General features: G+C 36.1%; 2 protein-coding genes across 2 annotated transcripts in view; both read left to right on the top strand.

The window, feature by feature from the left end:
- The window catches only part of LOC146508694 (vascular cell adhesion protein 1-like), a 35,678-nt gene continuing 17,871 nt past the window's right edge, over positions 1 to 17,807 (top strand). The window contains exons 1-6 of the mRNA XM_085178537.1: positions 1 to 1,029; positions 1,906 to 2,015; positions 2,256 to 2,663; positions 2,940 to 3,260; positions 3,397 to 3,654; positions 4,672 to 4,929. Coding sequence (XP_085034663.1) covers positions 1,955 to 2,015; positions 2,256 to 2,663; positions 2,940 to 3,260; positions 3,397 to 3,654; positions 4,672 to 4,929 — 1,306 coding nt within the window. The 5' untranslated portion in view covers positions 1 to 1,029; positions 1,906 to 1,954. The remainder of the gene's footprint in view (positions 1,030 to 1,905; positions 2,016 to 2,255; positions 2,664 to 2,939; positions 3,261 to 3,396; positions 3,655 to 4,671; positions 4,930 to 17,807) is intronic.
- LOC146508695 (sialic acid-binding Ig-like lectin 14) lies at positions 11,620 to 16,154 on the top strand. Its single transcript, XM_085178566.1, has 5 exons — positions 11,620 to 11,747; positions 12,408 to 12,517; positions 12,767 to 13,177; positions 13,462 to 13,782; positions 13,918 to 16,154. Exons 2-5 carry the CDS (start codon positions 12,457 to 12,459, stop codon positions 14,256 to 14,258), a joined length of 1,134 nt encoding a protein of 377 aa, XP_085034692.1. The 5' UTR covers positions 11,620 to 11,747; positions 12,408 to 12,456; the 3' UTR covers positions 14,259 to 16,154.

Genomic DNA, 17,807 nt, shown 5'->3' with positions numbered 1-17,807 from the left:
CAACAAAGGACTAAAAATGACTAAAAATATCTGCTTATCGATTAATGATGAAAATGCTTTCCAGATGGTCTCAGTGTAGACACTGTTCAGCACAGCTTGTGCGTCATATCCACAGGTTATCACACTTATCACCAACTTCTGAGCACTAGTTTTCTTACTTGAGATTATAACGATTTCTGGCTATGAACTGTATGTTTAATATTTCACAGACTGCAAGATTAAGACCTCCCATATCCAACAATTCAGTTTTCTTAATCCCAGTCTATAACACTGTTCTGTCTATGAAACTTTATGAAAACTATTATAAAAAGAAGCTGGGACCTATTTAGTCACCCCAGACTTTGCTTAATTGCTTGATGATTTAACCAGATATTATTTGATATTATTCTTTGAAACTAAGGCTACACGTTAACCCAAAACAGGCCCAGTATCTTTTTAAACTTGCCTCTATAATGAAAGCTGTAAGACATGATGGGATTTTACATGCAAAGCTGGATTACAGATGATGTTTTAAATACAGAGAACTCAGCCATGTCTTATTCAGTGTTAAAATAAGAGTCCACAGCAATGGAACAAACCTTGAAAAAAACAGAAGTGTTATCAGACAAACTGTTGAAATGCTGAGACGGCTTGTCTTTCGAGTTCTGTAAGCTCTTTAATGCATTTAATTTAAATGAAATTAAACTTAATGTAATCTTTGTCGAGTAAAGTATTAGTAATGTTGGAGTAATGTAAAAGCAGCATAAATGTCATATACATGTCAGGTTTTCACTTTAATATTCTGGTCTTTAACTTGCTGTGTAAAGAGCCACTGACTGACATTTTGTGATAGAAATATAAAACATACATTGTGTGATATAAGATAATAATTGTATCTGTTGTAGTGCTTATGGGGGTGGTGACAAACTTTCTGAAATGTTGTTGCAAGAAAAAGGAAGAAACAGAAAAGAGAGGAAGAGAAACTTCAGCTCCAAAAAGGCGGCAGATATCAGTGTGTAGAGAAGACTGACGAAGAACAAGACGAAACACGTAAACTGTTTAATATATTTCAAAATATCTTTTTAAAATTTGAAATCTGAATGTAAGGTTTTCATATCTATAGCAGTGCTGGTAAAATTAAGAGATCTTATGCATTCATTAAATATGGTTGACAATATACATATATTTATGATATGAGTGGTATTTTTACTCAGTAAGGATCATTTTTTTCATTAATTAACCTCCTAGGACCTGGTGTCCACATATGTGGACATCAATTTTGCTTTACAAGGGCCTGATATCCACTTACGATGACATTATACTGCTACTGTTCTATCAAAATTTTAAACAAATATCCTCATATGTGGATCTTATTTTTCTTAAAAACAAAAATAAGGTAAAAAAATCTGGTAATTCTTTGTTTTTACATTCATCGGGCCCCAAAATGCCCAAATAAAATATCAATATCAAAGAGAAATTAAAAATGCATGCCGTGGAAGAGTTCGGGTTTTAGAAGGTTAATGTTTCAGAAATAGATATCACAAAGATTTTATAATGTATAATGTGTATGTGTTAGTCCCCATAGGGAAATTGCTCCTCTGCATTTAACCCATTCACCCAGTGAAGCAGTGGGCAGCCACCAATGCAGCGCCCGGGGAGCAGTGTGTAGGGACTGTACCTTGCTCAGGGGTACCTCGGGGTAGCCGTTCAGTGGAGTTGAACCCCCGACCTTCCGATCATGGGGCCACCACTCTACCTACTGAGCTATCCCTGCCCTTTTTTACCATAAAGATCTTTATGGTTAATTACTACATAACTAAGCATGTGACATCATTTACTGAGTTGTGAGAAGATGACTTTTCTTGTGTTTTAAATATTGTTTTAATTCCTTTATACTTCTTTAATTTGCTTTATCATCTTAATTAGTTATTCTGTGGAGGGAGAGACTGAACGTGTCGAGCATCGAATATCAAGGATGTTTGTTCTCATCTGGTCAACTCTGTTTTTCTCTGTAAGAGGCAGCAGTGCTGACAAAGGTTTGCATCTGATAATTTGTAAACCTGTATTTCTGCCAATATGATTTTTAGTAAATATCTCTATGTGAAACTATTTTCATGACATGAATCTAGATAATAAGCATTTAATCACACTCACACATAATTTAGTAGTGCCATTGCTATCAGTTGACTTGTATGTCATAAATAAATCTTTTGTTAACTGCACATATAATAGGATAAGAAATGTGAAACCTTTCATCTTTCCCTTTGCATTAACAGTTACCTCAGTCTGGGGACGACAACACTGTGTTGGAAGTTACTGTGTTACTCTCAGTGAGCGAGAACTAACAGCAGAGGCTGGACTCTGTGTTGTGATCCTGTGTTCTTTCACTACTGCTGCTAACTTTGCACCCAAACATATAGTTTGGTACAAATGTGAAGCATCTAAAAGATGTAGTGATGCTGACATAATATTTCACAGCAACAAGAACAATAAAAAGGTTCAGTCTGGGTTTAAAGGACGAGTGTCACGTTTGGAGCCTGATGTGAGTCACAAAAACTGCAGCATCATCATTAATGATCTCAAAGAGTCTGATTCTGGATTTTATCAGCTCAGAGTTACTGGTGAACTGAATGGAAAACAAGATGGAGTCACATTCAGTCAAAAAGTAACTGTTTCTGTTAAAGGTATGAAAAGTTATTCCAAGAACAATCATGTAGAAAAACGATGTTAAGTCATGTACAACAACATACTTTGTATTTTTTTTTTTTTGGTCTTAATTCATTCATTTTAGGAAATTGTTAACCTCTAGCTGGTAGCTAGTAGGAACTGCAGCAGTTCCTGGTAAAACCTGTGTTTGCCATTAACCATTTTACCAAATATTTTATTATCTGAGCCCAAATCCAAGTAGTTAAACTTCAGACAGTTTATGTGATTTCATTAATGGCCAGTATTTTCTTTAGGTATTGAACAGAAGCCCAAAGTAATGATTCCCACACTGACAGAGGGACAGCAGGCCACACTGACCTGCACTGCTCCTGGTCTCTGCTCTGGATCTGTTCCTCAAATCACCTGGACATGGAGAGGAGCAGGAGGGACTGAATCTTACATTACAGGAAACAGCACTGATTACAAGACTGAGAATCTAACTGATGTTACACAGAGACACATCTCAACTTTGACCTTTAACCCTTCAGCTGAACAGCACAACACCAATGTCACCTGTAAAATCCACTTCACAGGTGACGCGACTGCAGAAAAGACTTCAGGTTTGAATGTAAACTGTGAGTACTTTTACAACCTTAAGTTGACTTTCCCCCCCTAAAATCTAATTTATTTTACAGGATCATCTTTTCACTTGCAAGAATTTTGGAGTTATGGAAACTACATGATTGTGATTTATGTGTATTTGTTTCATAGATGTGAAGGAGGTTAACATCACTGGTGTTACAGTTGTCAGGGACGGTGAGGCTCTGAATCTGAGCTGCAATGTTCACAGTTTCCCTCCATCTCTGATTATTTGGTCTAAACTTGGTTCCAATGAAAAGCTTCACGCTGACACTGGATCAGCCAATCTTGTCATCACCAATGTAACAGCAGGAGATGCTGGACAGTACGTCTGCACAGCTAAATATATGAACAATACCCTGAAGGACAAAGTCAACGTCACAGTAATATGTGAGTACACAGCTGCTGTTTTTGGACGGAATATATTTCTAGCAGAAACACAAGCCTACATCTGGTTTTTGGAAGTATACTAAAATATATCCATTACAAAAAAGTGAGCTGAATAAAAAGGTTGATTAACGCTAATATCTACAGGTAGGATTAAAATTAGGAATGAAAAATGAAGGTGGAATGTTGGCAAAAAAGCTGTTTAAACATAACATTCAGACATTTTCATAGATGCTGATCTGAAAGTGTTGGCTAAGCCTGCAACTGATCAACTTGCCTGTTTTATGTTACTGGAAGTCGGCACAGCTGCCGTCCCCTCACCATCATCGTCACAGCTTTCATTTTTAATGTACTAAAGGAGTTATTAATGACTTTTCATACTGTTTTCTCTGCATCTAACATATTGGGAAAGAGGAAGGTCATCTAGTACAGTGCTAAGCTTGTTTACTTGCTGATTGTAGTGAAAGGTGAGTCAGTAGTAGCTTGCCTCACACAGTGGTGTCCCGGTTTACTGTGAAAGACCAGAGTTTTAGACCACAATACGTGTGTGAAAATCACCAGAATAAAGGCTTTTACATGCTGGATGTGCAAAATCTGGTTTCAATGGACTCAAATTTTCTTAAAGCGGCCATGCACACCCACTGCATACTTATGTAGGATGAATTTGCACAACAACTCAGGATGAGGATAGCTGTGGAGCTTCAGTGCGACATTGGGTGGGTTGATTGCAGTGTTTTTAAACTTGTGCTAATGCTAATGCTGCTCCTTGTTGTTTATAATGTGACAAAAGATTATTCTGTACAGTTTGTCTGTATAGCAAAATATTTGAACATGACTCTTACATTATATCTGAATGTGTCTGTGTCTTGTAAGTACGTTAACCTTAATTCTGAGGTTTATATGCACAGTAAAGGTTACGTCTGTATTTTTTTTTTAAACAAAGTTTGCTTATATTTAATAATTCTTTGAGTTGTTTTCTAATTTCTGATCTTAAACAAAATATTGTAATTTCTTCAACAGATAAAAGGATACCTCAAATCATTGGAAACACAACTATCAAGGAGGGAGATGTCCTGAATCTGACCTGCAGTGTTGAAAGTTTCCCTCCATCTCTTATTATGTGGTCTAAATTAAGTTCCAAGGCAAACCATCATAACGACACTGGATCTGCTACACTAGTCATCCCAAATGCAACAGCAGAACATTCTGGACAGTACATCTGTACAGCAAAATACATGGACAGTGTCCTGAAGAAAGACACCAATGTAACCGTGATATGTAAGTACACAACATCGTGCTTTCCAGCAGAAAAAGTATTCTTGGCACAGTTTCCCCCATCTGACAGCGGAAACTGGCAGTTTAGAGAAGCCCAGGTCTTTTGAATAACTTCTACAGTATCACTCTTTCAAATATGTGATGCCATCTCAACATTGTGCATTGTGCAGTGAAATTTGTAGACATTTTTAGATTGTTGGCCTTAAGTTGACTTTCCCCCCCTAAAATCTATTTTATTTTACAGGATCATCTTTTCACTTGCAAGAATTTTATGGAAACTACATGATTGTGAATTATGTGTATTTGTTTCATAGATGTGAAGGAGGTTAACATCACTGGTGTTACAATTGTCAGGGACGGTGAGTCTCTGAATCTGAGCTGCAATGTTCACAGTTTCCCTCCATCTCTGATTATTTGGTCTAAACTTGGTTCCAATGAAAAGCTTCACGCTGACACTGGATCAGCCAATCTTGTCATCACCAATGTAACAGCAGGAGATGCTGGACAGTACGTCTGCACAGCTAAATATATGAACAATACCCTGAAGGACAAAGTCAACGTCAGAGTAATATGTGAGTACACAGCTGCTGTTTTTGGACGGAATATATTTCTAGCAGAAACACACGCCTACATCTGGATTTTTTAAGTATACTAAAATATATCCATTACAAAAAAGTGAGCTGAATCAAAAAGTTGATGATTAGCGCTAATATCTACAGGTAGGATTAAAATTAGGAATGAAAAATGAAGGTGGAATGTTGGCAAAAAAGCTGTTTAAACATAACATTCAGACATTTTCATAGATGCTGATCTGAAGTTGTTGGATTAGCCTGAGTTTGATCAACTTGCCTGTTTTATTTTATCGGAAGTCAGCACAGCTGCTTGCCTCACACACTGTACTCATTGTTTACTGTGAAAAACCAGAGTTTTAGACCACAATACATATGCGAAAATTACCAGAATAAAGGCCTCTACATGCTGGACGTGCAAAATCAGTTCATTTCATGCATTTAATTTGATGGACACAAATATTCTCAAAGCAGCCATTCACACCCACTGCATACTTACATAGGATGAATTTGCAATATTTATTTATTCATTTTTCAGCTCCAGTTGAATTTTCCTGATGTTTTGGAGGGGAATAATTCTGACTAATTGCAGCACTATCTAATGGTGACACAATCAAACCATACTGTAACATGATGGAATATTTGATTGTCATTGAACATTGTCTTGTATGATAAAAAACACATTTTTTTTTAAGTTAATTATTACAAAAACAACTTAGGATGAGAATAGCTGCGGAGCTTCGGTGCAACAATGGTGGGTAAATTGGAGTGTTCTTAAATTTGTGTTTGATTACTTAGCAAGTCTTTTGAATAACTTCTCACTCTTTCAAATATGTGATACCATCTCAACATTGTGCATTTTGTCAATGAAATCTTTAGAAATCTTTAGATTGTTGGCCTTGACTGCTAGCACTAAAAACAAACAAACAACATTTATTGATTAAAATGGAGACAATGTATAATATACAATAAAACAGACATTCCTGGAAAACTACCTTAATAATAAAAAAACAATACAAATTTTTAATATGCATTTAGGAACCATTTTAAACCACTGATAGGATTCAACAATAAATAATAAACAGGGTTTTTTAAAGATCCAGGATGGCTCCGGATGTATGTTTCAGTCAGAGGTTTTGACCTGTGTGTGTATCAGTGAAGGGTTTCCTTTACCTGCAATCAAATGGCCGATCCTGAACATCCACACTGGGTACTTGGTTACTACTACTGTCTTTAACCACACAGTCAACAGCACTGTCTGTCTCCCTTCAAAAAAAAAAAACATGGCAACAGCACTGTTGAATGTGTCAGTAACAATGTACAAGGGAAACAAGAGAAAATCTACTCATCCGTAAAAGTTTCCCTGAAAAACATGGTATGGGCTACAGTTCTGACCCCTGCTTTCAATTTTTTATTAGCACATTTCTTATGATGACCAATGTTTTTAGACGATAATGAGTTCATGTTTTGCATGTACTTCGTATTATTCAAAAAATAACACGGACATTGACTTTTTCCTAACGTTTTTTCCTTTCAGTTCTGTGCAATTATGTTGTGGTTGTTGTAGGAGTAGATCAGTGCTGACAAGTTGTTGAGCCAACCCTTGCAATAACAGTGTAAATCATGTGATGTTATACTACATGTAATTTTGCACTTTCCTCTTCTTTCTTCCCAAATTTCAGTAACCAGCACAGACGTTGTAGAGCATAAAGAGATGTCAGGCAATATTAGTGTAAAATTTCTTGTATCCATTGCTGCTGTATCTATCCTTGTCAGTGTCATCTTTATAATCTACTTTGTGCATTTTCGGTGAGTTAGTGCACTTAATTTCATATTTTAAAGGGTCTGTTGACGCATTGGGTATTTTTTTTTAAGACCCAGTCTTTTTACTTTCTCACACAGGAACTCAAGAAAAAAGATGAAACCAAAGGAGGAAGAGCAAACATACATGTCCCTGCAGAAAACAGACGGATTATCAGAATATGATGTTATTTGCCAGTCTCTGATTTAGTAAGTGTCACAGAGTGAAGATACTTACATAAAGTATAAAAGGCTCCTACTGGAAATCAAACTGGACTGGACTAAAAATACCAACCTTTTCTACAGGAACAGACATTCCATGCTTTACTTCCTGAAAAGGTTGACAACATCAACGATGATACAGATGTTTTAATATCCAGTGGCTGCTAGCATGCTTGCCCATGCTGTAGTCTGCTGGGGGAGCAGTATCAACAAGGGGGAAATACATTGGCTGATTACAATAATTTTGTCATAGTTAACAGCAGCAAATTATTGATGTAATTTTGGCTGCTGTTTCTAATCATAACCCCTGCCCCAAATTCATTTTTTATTCATTTATTCACTTTTTAGCTTTCGGTTTAACTGTCTTTGGTAACTGTATATCCCCACCAGCCATAAAGTTCCTTAAAGGTGTGTGGAAGCTGTTTTTCTAGGTATCACAAAGTATTTAATAGAACATCTTTGGTTGTTTGTTGGTTTTCAGTAACATCCAGAAGGACAATCTTCTTTTTTTGAAAGATTTACTTTTGCTTTTATAAGATTTACTTTTTATTCAACATGTCCACAAATCAGTAACTTAGAGCATAAACTCATCAGGAAAGTGTTTACAGAGGTCAAGTTTGTCCCATAAACTACTGCAAGACTAGAAGTCATGCATCACCCCCGGGTGGCCATTTAAAAGAATGCATGTTTGAGGACTTCTACAAAGACCTGAACTGCTCCAGGTCTGTGTTCTGGATTTGTTTCTGAAATTAATTTATATGTAATTAATGTTACACCACACAGGATCTGCCACATGTTTTGGTGTGGATGGTTGAGTATTTGTCAAATTTTGGTAATAAAAATGTGCAATGAACACAATAAATCATATTCCAAGTTATACACACAGACCTGGCTTGAGGTCAAATTACAGAGACCTGCTGGTGCCAGTACAAGACTTCTCACATGTTCGCATGATTGCATGAGAATAATAAAGGAAGGAAAATAAATTTATCCAACTAATTCCCACCTACAGGTCCAACAATAAAAAAAAAAACATATCTGTCTCAAAGACATGGACATGGATGCCTGGGAGACCTTTTCTTTCCATTAATGTGCATTTTCACTGAAATTATTACATTTTTCATGGACGTCTTTCAGAAAGTTGTGTTATTCCAGTTGACATGTGATATTTTTTTGACGGACTACATTAGAGCACATTTGAGTGCACAACTGAACTTTGTATATAAAAAAAAATCTAACAACATCTGCAATCCATATCTAGCCTCAAACTGTAGCTAGAAATTTGGACTGGTAGCAACTGTTTTATGCATTTAAAGAACCAGGGAGTTCTACTTTTATCAAGAATTCTGTTAATACTTCTGTTTTTTGTTAATTAGGTTGCAGCTAGCTGCTGTGCTTGCCACATTGTTCTTATGGCACACGTGTTCAGTTACACTGCTAATGTTACAAGTGCAAAAAGCTAAAAACTTATTTCGCCATATTGCATTAACAAAAGAAATTGCTGTTGTAGAAAACAGACAAATAATAAACTTTAACCATGTTTTGTGACATTTCTTTGTTATTAGGGCAATTTATGCTGAAACAGGTGTTAGAGTGGCTTATGTGTTATCTGTTGAATCCAGCAGAGGGCAGTGTTTGACTTTCTAATGATAAAACTATGACGGTTCAGCTAGTATCTCTTCTCAGGTTAGACTGTATTATTTAGTATCATCTACAGTTTTTGGCTTATAATTACAATTGTGGTGTTTATGATAATATTAATGCCGAGATATGTCGAGATATGCATTCTCTGGACCTACAGAGATATTTGAATATCCTAGTTACACCTGTATGTATACAGCATATATGAGAATGTGCAGGAGTGAAAGTGTTTAGGACAACACTGACATCTACCTTTGTGTGTAATTAGACAGCATCACAGTGTAACAACATTCAAACCACTCCAGGAATAGTGGGAAGCAGCATAATCCACCATAACACTCAGTTTGAAAATATATGTGTTTCTGAAATAAAAGCCACCTTACCTATGAGTATCCAGGATGGTCAGAGGCCCAAAATAGCTTAACTGTGTGGTGGAGCTCTACACTGAGGCCCTCTGTTCCTGTTCAATTTACACTAATCTTTATTACAAATTCTGTCTGCTACAGTATACATCACTATGCTGCTTTAATCGATTTTAGGTAATAAGTCAAAACATTTTCATCATAAAACATCTTGACCAAACACAGTGGCTGTAATGGAGAAAACCACTCAGTTACAACTACACATTTTTGCTTTCTGTCATGTTAGCAGTTTCAGCTGTGAACATGTGAGCTAATTTTAACTGACCGAGAGAGAATGTCAGCTTTGTGAGGAAACTCTGCAGTCTTTCAGAGTCGTATTTTAGTACATTTAAGTGAGAATGGGAAGTTGTCAGACGCTGTGTGTACAGTGATGCCACATATGTATATATGTGTATAAATATTTATAGACATCATCACAAAAGACAAACGTCCATGTACTGAAATAGAGACATATGTTTCTTAATTTGCAACAATTTATGCACTTCTGTAACAGAAGTTGTATCTTTTCGTACATGGATGCATGAATATAAGATTACATGTAAAATGTATGTACTCAACTGTCAATACAGACTTTGTAATAATAAAATTAATACCTAAGTATACTTTACATGCAACATCTGTATTGCATCTAACATGAAATGTCATTGTTCATACTTTACCAAGCTGATATATGTTTAATAATGCAGTCAGTGCAGTATGAGCAGTCTTTATTTTTCATAAACTGCTGAGTTAATCAGAATCACTACGTGACATCGATAATGGAATCAGAGTCTGACTGCTACAGCAGCATCATCAATGATCTCAAAAAGTCAGACATTTGGCAGAATTTCCTGATACTTTTCCAACAAAGGACTAAAAATGACTAAAATATCTGCTTATCGATTAATGATGAAAATGCTTTCCAGATGGTCTCAGTGTAGACACTGTTCAGCACAGCTTGTGCGTCATATCCACAGGTTATCACACTTATCACCAACTTCTGAGCACTAGTTTTCTTACTTGAGATTATAACAATTTCTGGCTATGAACTGTATGTTTAATATTTCACAGACTGCAAGATTAAGACCTCCCATATCCAACAATTCAGTTTTCTTAATCCCAGTCTATAACACTGTTCTGTCTATGAAACTTTATGAAAACTATTATAAAAAGAAGCTAGGACCTATTTAGTCACTCCAGACTTTGCTTAATTGCTTGATGATTTAACCAGATATTATTTGATATTATTCTTTGAAACTAAGGCTACACGTTAACCCAAAACAGGCCCAGTATCTTTTTAAACTTGCCTCTATAATGAAAGCTGTAAGACATGATGGGATTTTACATGCAAAGCTGGATTACAGATGATGTTTTTTCTGCCTTTTCTGTTCTTTCTGAGACATAAACAGTTGGATGTCGACTCTTTAAATGATATCACTTGTTTCTATCAAGTATGACTCAGCAGGTTAAGGCCAATAATACTGCCTCAGCTATCAGTACTTGAGCTCCATTAGGCTCTTTCATCTTGTCTTTACTCAAGTTTTCACAGAATTATATATTTAAATGCTCAGACCACTCTGCTAAATTAAGCTTACGCTTTAATGCAAGATTCAGATTAAGAAGAAAAGCAGTTTGTTGACCTGCATGACACCAAAAAGCTATTTTGAAATCTAAAAAAAAAGACTGAAGTTATGTTTAATCCACATAATGTTGGCGATCTGTGGATCCAGCTTTGTAGAGTCACCGTTAACAAACTGCTGCATGATTCATAGGTTAAAATCTTGCATGTTCTCTGTTTTCATAAATACAGAGAACTCAGCCATGTCTTATTCAGTGTTAAAATAAGAGTCCACAGCAATGGAACAAACCTTGAAAAAAACAGAAGTGTTATCAGACAAACTGTTGAAATGCTGAGAGGGCTTGTCTTTCGAGTTCTGTAAGCTCTTTAAAGCATTTAATTTAAATGAAATTAAACTTAATGTAATCTTTGTCGAGTAAAGTATTAGTAATGTTGGAGTAATGTAAAAACAGCCTAAATGTCATATACATGACAGGTGGTGACAAACTTTCTGAAATGTTGTTGCAAGAAAAAGGAAGAAACAGAAAAGAGAGGAAGAGAAACTTCAGCTCCAAAAAGGCGGCAGATATCAGTGTGTAGAGAAGACTGACGAAGAACAAGACGAAACACGTAAACTGTTTAATATATTTCAAAATATCTTTTTAAAATTTGAAATCTGAATGTAAGGTTTTCATATCTATAGCAGTGCTGGCAAAATTAAGAGATCTTATGCATTCATTAAATATGGTTGACAATATACATATATTTATGATATGAGTGGTATTTTTACTCTGTAAGGATCATTTTTTTCATTAATTAACCTCCTAGGACCTGGCGTCCACATATGTGGAAATCACATTTTGGACATCAATTTTGCTTTACAAGGGCCCGATATCCACTTACGATGACATTATACTGCTACTGTTCTATCAAAATTTTAAACAAATATCCTCATATGTGGATCTTATTTTTCTTAAAAACAAAAATAAGGTAAAAAAAAATCTGGTAATTCTTTGTTTTTACATTCATCGGGCCCCAAAATGCCCAAATAAAATATCAATATCAAAGAGAAATTAAAAATGCATGCCGTGGAAGAGTTCGGGTTTTAGGAGGTTAATGTTTCAGAAATAGATATCACAAAGATTTTTACCATAAAGATCTTTATGGTTAATTACTACATAACTAAGCATGTGACATCATTTACTGAGTTGTGAGAAAATGACTTTTCTTGTGTTTTAAATTTTGTTTTAATTCCTTTATTCCTTTAATTTGCTTTATCATCTTGATTAGTTATTCTGTGGAGGGAGAGACTGAACGTGTCGAGCATCGAATATCAAGGATGTTCGTTTTCATCTGGTCAACTCTGTTGTTCTCTGTAAGAGGCAGCAGTGCTGACAAAGGTTTGCATCTGATAATTTGTAATTTGTATTTCTGCAAATATGATAGTATAGTATATTTAGCATATATCTGTATGTGAAACTGTTTTCCTGACATGAATCTGGATAATAAGCATTTATTCACACTCACACATAATTTAATAGTGCCATTGCTATCAGTTGAATTGCATGTGATAAATAAATCTTTTGTTAACTGCACATATAATAGGATAAGAAATGTGAAACCTTTCATCTTTCCCTTTGCATTAACAGTTACCTCAGTCTGGGGACGACAACACTGTAGAGGCAAAGGATACTGTGTTACTCTCAGTGAGCGAGAACTAACAGCAGAGGCTGGACTCTGTGTTGTGATCCCGTGTTCTTTCACTACTGCTGCTAACTTTGCACCCAAACATACAGTTTGGTACAAATGCAAAGCGTCTAAAAACTGTAGTGATGCTGACATAATATTTCACAGCAACAAGAACAACAAAAAAGTTCAGTCTGGGTTTAAAGGACGAGTGTCACGTTTGGAGCCTGATGTGAGTCACAAAAACTGCAGCATCATCATTAATGATCTCAAAGAGTCTGATTCAGGATCATGTCAGCTCAGAGTTACTGGTGTACTGAATGGAAAACAAGATGGAGTCACATTCAGTCAAAAAGTAACTGTTTCTGTTAAAGGTATGAAAAGTTATTCCAAGAACAATCATGTAGAAAAACGATGTTAAGTCATATACAACAACATACTTTGTATTTTTTTTTTTTTTGGTCTTAATGAAGTATTCATTCATTTTAGGAAATTGTTAACCTCTAGCTGGTAGCTAGTAGGAACTGCAGCAGTTCCTGGTAAAACCTGTGTTTGCCATTAACCATTTTACCAAATATTTTATTATCTGAGCCCAAATCCAAGTAGTTAAACTTCAGACAGTTTATGTGATTTCATTAATGGCCAGTATTTTCTTTAGGTATTGAACAGAAGCCCAAAGTAATGATTCCCACACTGACAGAGGGACAGCAGGCCACACTGACCTGCACTGCTCCTGGTCTCTGCTCTGGATCTGTTCCTCAAATCACCTGGACATGGAGAGGAGCAGGAGGGACTGAATCTTACATTACAGGAAACAGCACTGATTACAAGACTGAGAATCTAACTGATGTTACACAGAGACACATCTCAACTTTGACCTTTAACCCTTCAGCTGAACACCACAACACCAATGTCACCTGTAAAATCCACTTCACAGGTGACGCGACTGCAGAAAAGACTTCAGGTTTGAATGTAAACTGTGAGTACTTTTATAACCTTAAGTTGACTTTCCCCTCTAAAATCTATTTTATTTTACAGGATCATCTTTTCACTTGCAAGAATTTTGGAGTTATGGAAACTACATGATTGTGATTTATGTGTATTTGTTTCATAGATGTGAAGGAGGTTAACATCACTGGTGTTACAATTGTCAGGGACGGTGAGGCTCTGAATCTGACCTGCAATGTTCACAGTTTCCCTCCATCTGTGATTATTTGGTCTAAACTTGGTTCCAATGAAAAGCTTCACGCTGACACTGGATCAGCCAATCTTGTCATCACCAATGTAACAGCAGGAGATGCTGGACAGTACGTCTGCACAGCTAAATATATGAACAATACCCTGAAGGACAAAGTCAACGTCATAGTAATATGTGAGTACACAGCTGCTGTTTTTGGACGGAATATATTTCTAGCAGAAACACAAGCCTACATCTGGTTTTTGGAAGTATACTAAAATATATCCATTACAAAAAAGTGAGCTGAATTAAAAAGTTGATGATTAGCGTTAATATCTACAGGTAGGATTAAAATTAGGAATGAAAAATGAAGGTGGAATGTTGGCAAAAAAGCTGTTTAAACATAACATTCAGACATTTTCATAGATGCTGATCTGAAAGTGTTGGCTAAGCCTGCAACTGATCAACTTGCCTGTTTTATGTTACTGGAAGTCGGCACAGCTGCCGTCCCCTCACCATCATCGTCACAGCTTTCATTTTTAATGTACTAAAGGAGTTATTAATGACTTTTCATACTGTTTTCTCTGCATCTAACATATTGGGAAAGAGGAAGGTCATCTAGTACAGTGCTAATCTTGTTTACTTGCTGATTGTAGTGAAAGGTGAGTCAGTAGTAGCTTGCCTCACACAGTGGTCTCCCGGTTTACTGCGAAAGACCAGAGTTTTAGACCACAATACGTGTGTGAAAATCACCAGAATAAAGGCTTTTACATGCTGGATGTGCAAAATCTGGTTTCAATGGACTCAAATTTTCTTAAAGCGGCCATGCACACCCACTGCATACTTATGTAGGATGAATTTGCACAACAACTCAGGATGAGGATAGCTGTGGAGCTTCAGTGCGACAATGGGTGGGTTAATTGCAGTGTTTTCAAACTTGTGCTAATGCTAATGCTGCTCCTTGTTGTTTATAATGTGACAAAAGATTATTCTGTACAGTTTGTCTGTATAGCAAAATATTTGAACATGACTCTTACATTATATCTGAATGTGTCTGTGTCTTGTAAGTACGTTAACTTTAATTCTGAGGTTTATATGCACAGTAACAAATGCTCATTTGCTCAGTCAGCAAGTGACAGTATCCTCGTACACAGGGGGAATAAACTGCCATTAAACAAAACAGAAGAAGAAGAGAACATCTGCACATGCACGGTACGGATCGGGGAGTCCTGATCCGTAACTATCTTTTGATTTTTTGTTTTTGTCTACATCATATTGAAATGTTTCATTATTGCTGACATTTTCCCTTGTGGGACAATTAAAGGATTATTCTATTCTATTCTATTCTATTCTATTCTATTCTATTCTATTCTATTCTAACATTTTAAGAGATACGTATTATTGTTAACATCTTAACAGATACTCTGACCTGTAACTATAATAAAATGCTTTGAGCGGAAGTAGACACCTTTCGCACATGCGTGGTACTGATCGGGTTTCCGGTACGGATCGGGTAGTGACAGTTCACAGATAGGGCAGTGGCTCATACTAATGACATCATAAACCCCTGACTTAGGTTGCCTTAAAAAAACACCACACAATTATGACTGTTATAACGGGAATGCAAAATTCACAGAGAAACCCCCGGATTATTTTGTGCTTCTTATTATTGTTCTAGCATCAACACACTACTTTTCTTACATGTTCATGTCTACACAGCTGTGCAGGGTATCATTACACATTTCCATAGTATAATGTTTGTATGACAGTGTTCTTTGAATGAACCACTTAAATGTGGTTTTTAGATACAAGGAACCTTCACATCATTGGGAATACAACTGTGAAGGAGGGAGATGTTCTGAGTCTGACCTGCACGTTTGAAAGTTTCCCCTCAGCTGTTATTGTGTGGAAAAAAACATAGTTCCAACACAGACATTCATAGTGGAACCTACATTGAATTGCACAGTGACACTGGATCTGCTACACTTGTTGTTTATAATTCTGTTTATAACATGTTTATAACATTCTGGACAGTACATCTGTACAGCAGAATATTTATACACGACTCTTAGATCTTATCTCAATGTCACTGTGTCTTGTGAGTAGTTTAACCTTGAATCTGAAGTTTATATTTTGGGTTAACTTTCCCTTGTTTTATGATTCTGATCATGTGTTTACAGGGTTTTCAAAGATACAGACGGGCTCTGGATGTGTGCTTCAGTCAGAGGTTTTGACCTGTGTGTGTATCAGTGAAGGGTTTCCTTTACCTACTATCAATTGGCCGCTACTGAAGAACCACACTGAGTACTCTGTCATTACTACTGTGTCAAACCACACAGTCAACAGCACTATCCGTCTAACTGTAAAAAGCCATGGCAACAGCACTGTTGAATGTGTGAGTAACAACGGAAATGGAGAAGAAAGAGAAATCCTCCTTATCCATCAAAACTTGTCTGAACAACATGGTATGTGTTTTTCAAATTATCGCCACTACCACTTTCTATATCAAATAATATCAATATCTTTGTAATCAGACATTGATTAGTTAGTTTTTTTCATTTACTCTATGTAATATAAAGAAAATGTATTAAGCTTTTTTATGTTGTTTCCTTTGGTTATAGAACAATCATCTGGTGTCAGGCTGGCATACCTGAAAGTCACCATTGCCTTTTTGACTGGGGTACTTTTTTCAGCAGTCCTTTGCTGTTTGGCCACACATTGCTACAGGTACAGCATTTACTTTTATAACTATTATTAGGATGGATGGATGGATAGATGGATAGACAGGTAATTACTTACTATAAAATTACTCTTTTCTCCAGAAACAAACAAAAGACTTCCAGAAGTTTGGAGATGAGGACACATCAAGATGATAAACTGGTATTTATGTTCATTTGGCTTTTTTAAAAAAATATACTTGCTTTTTAGTTAGTTAATATGTATGCTCTCATTTGTCATCAGTCAAGATTTTATTTTGTAAAGACACTTCCTGTTATGTTGCTGAGAATAAGCGAGAGTTTATTAAAAGTCTTCTTCATGCTCTCCATTAATGCAGTTTCTGCTGACCTGTCTGCTAATGTAGACACTAAAATTACAAAGGAATAGATGAACAAAGTTTTAACAAAACAAATATTCTTTGTACACTAAAATATCATCCAGTCCCGCGATGCAACTGTCCCACAACCCAGGACCAATGTTCCTTATGTGTTTACAACCAGGAGAGAAATTGCCCTTCCACAGTGGGGACCACGTCCCAGGTGGATGAGGAGATCCCTCCTATCCTCATCTTGCCCCTCCACTATGCTAGTCACACCACAGCTCAGCTCGCACTCTGCACTTGAGTCTGTCACTCGATTCCACTGCGGCTTCCCTCGTGGCATTGCTCTTAAAAACGGACAAATCAGAATGAAATCATGCAAATAAAAACCACACACAAATAAACAATAAAAATCTATTATAAAAGACAAATACAAATTTCCACTGTGTGACACTAACACCTGTTAAAATATGTTTTTCACATCCTGATCCAAGGTTCTACAATGTTACAGTAAAATAATTGGGTCAGATTCATGGCACAATTATTTGGTTCCATTTATAAGATCAGCCTTCATTTTCTTGTTGAGTTTAATTCAGTTCAGAGAGGGAGGTTTTGGATAATTTCGCTAAAAGACAAAATCTACTGAAAACAGTTGTTTTAGTAGGAGAATAAAAGTATGAGCATAAGTTCATGTATCTTACTTGATGTTTGAAAGTTTTTTATACTTTAGTCAGTTTCAGTATATACTATTGGAGAATGTTGCTGTGTTTTAGGTATGATAATATATCTA

The sequence above is a fragment of the Neolamprologus multifasciatus genome, chromosome 11 (genome assembly GCF_963576455.1).
Source record: "Neolamprologus multifasciatus chromosome 11, fNeoMul1.2, whole genome shotgun sequence".
Classification (NCBI taxonomy): Eukaryota; Metazoa; Chordata; class Actinopteri; order Cichliformes; family Cichlidae; genus Neolamprologus; species Neolamprologus multifasciatus.
This window is presented reverse-complemented; position numbering and strand designations above follow the sequence as displayed.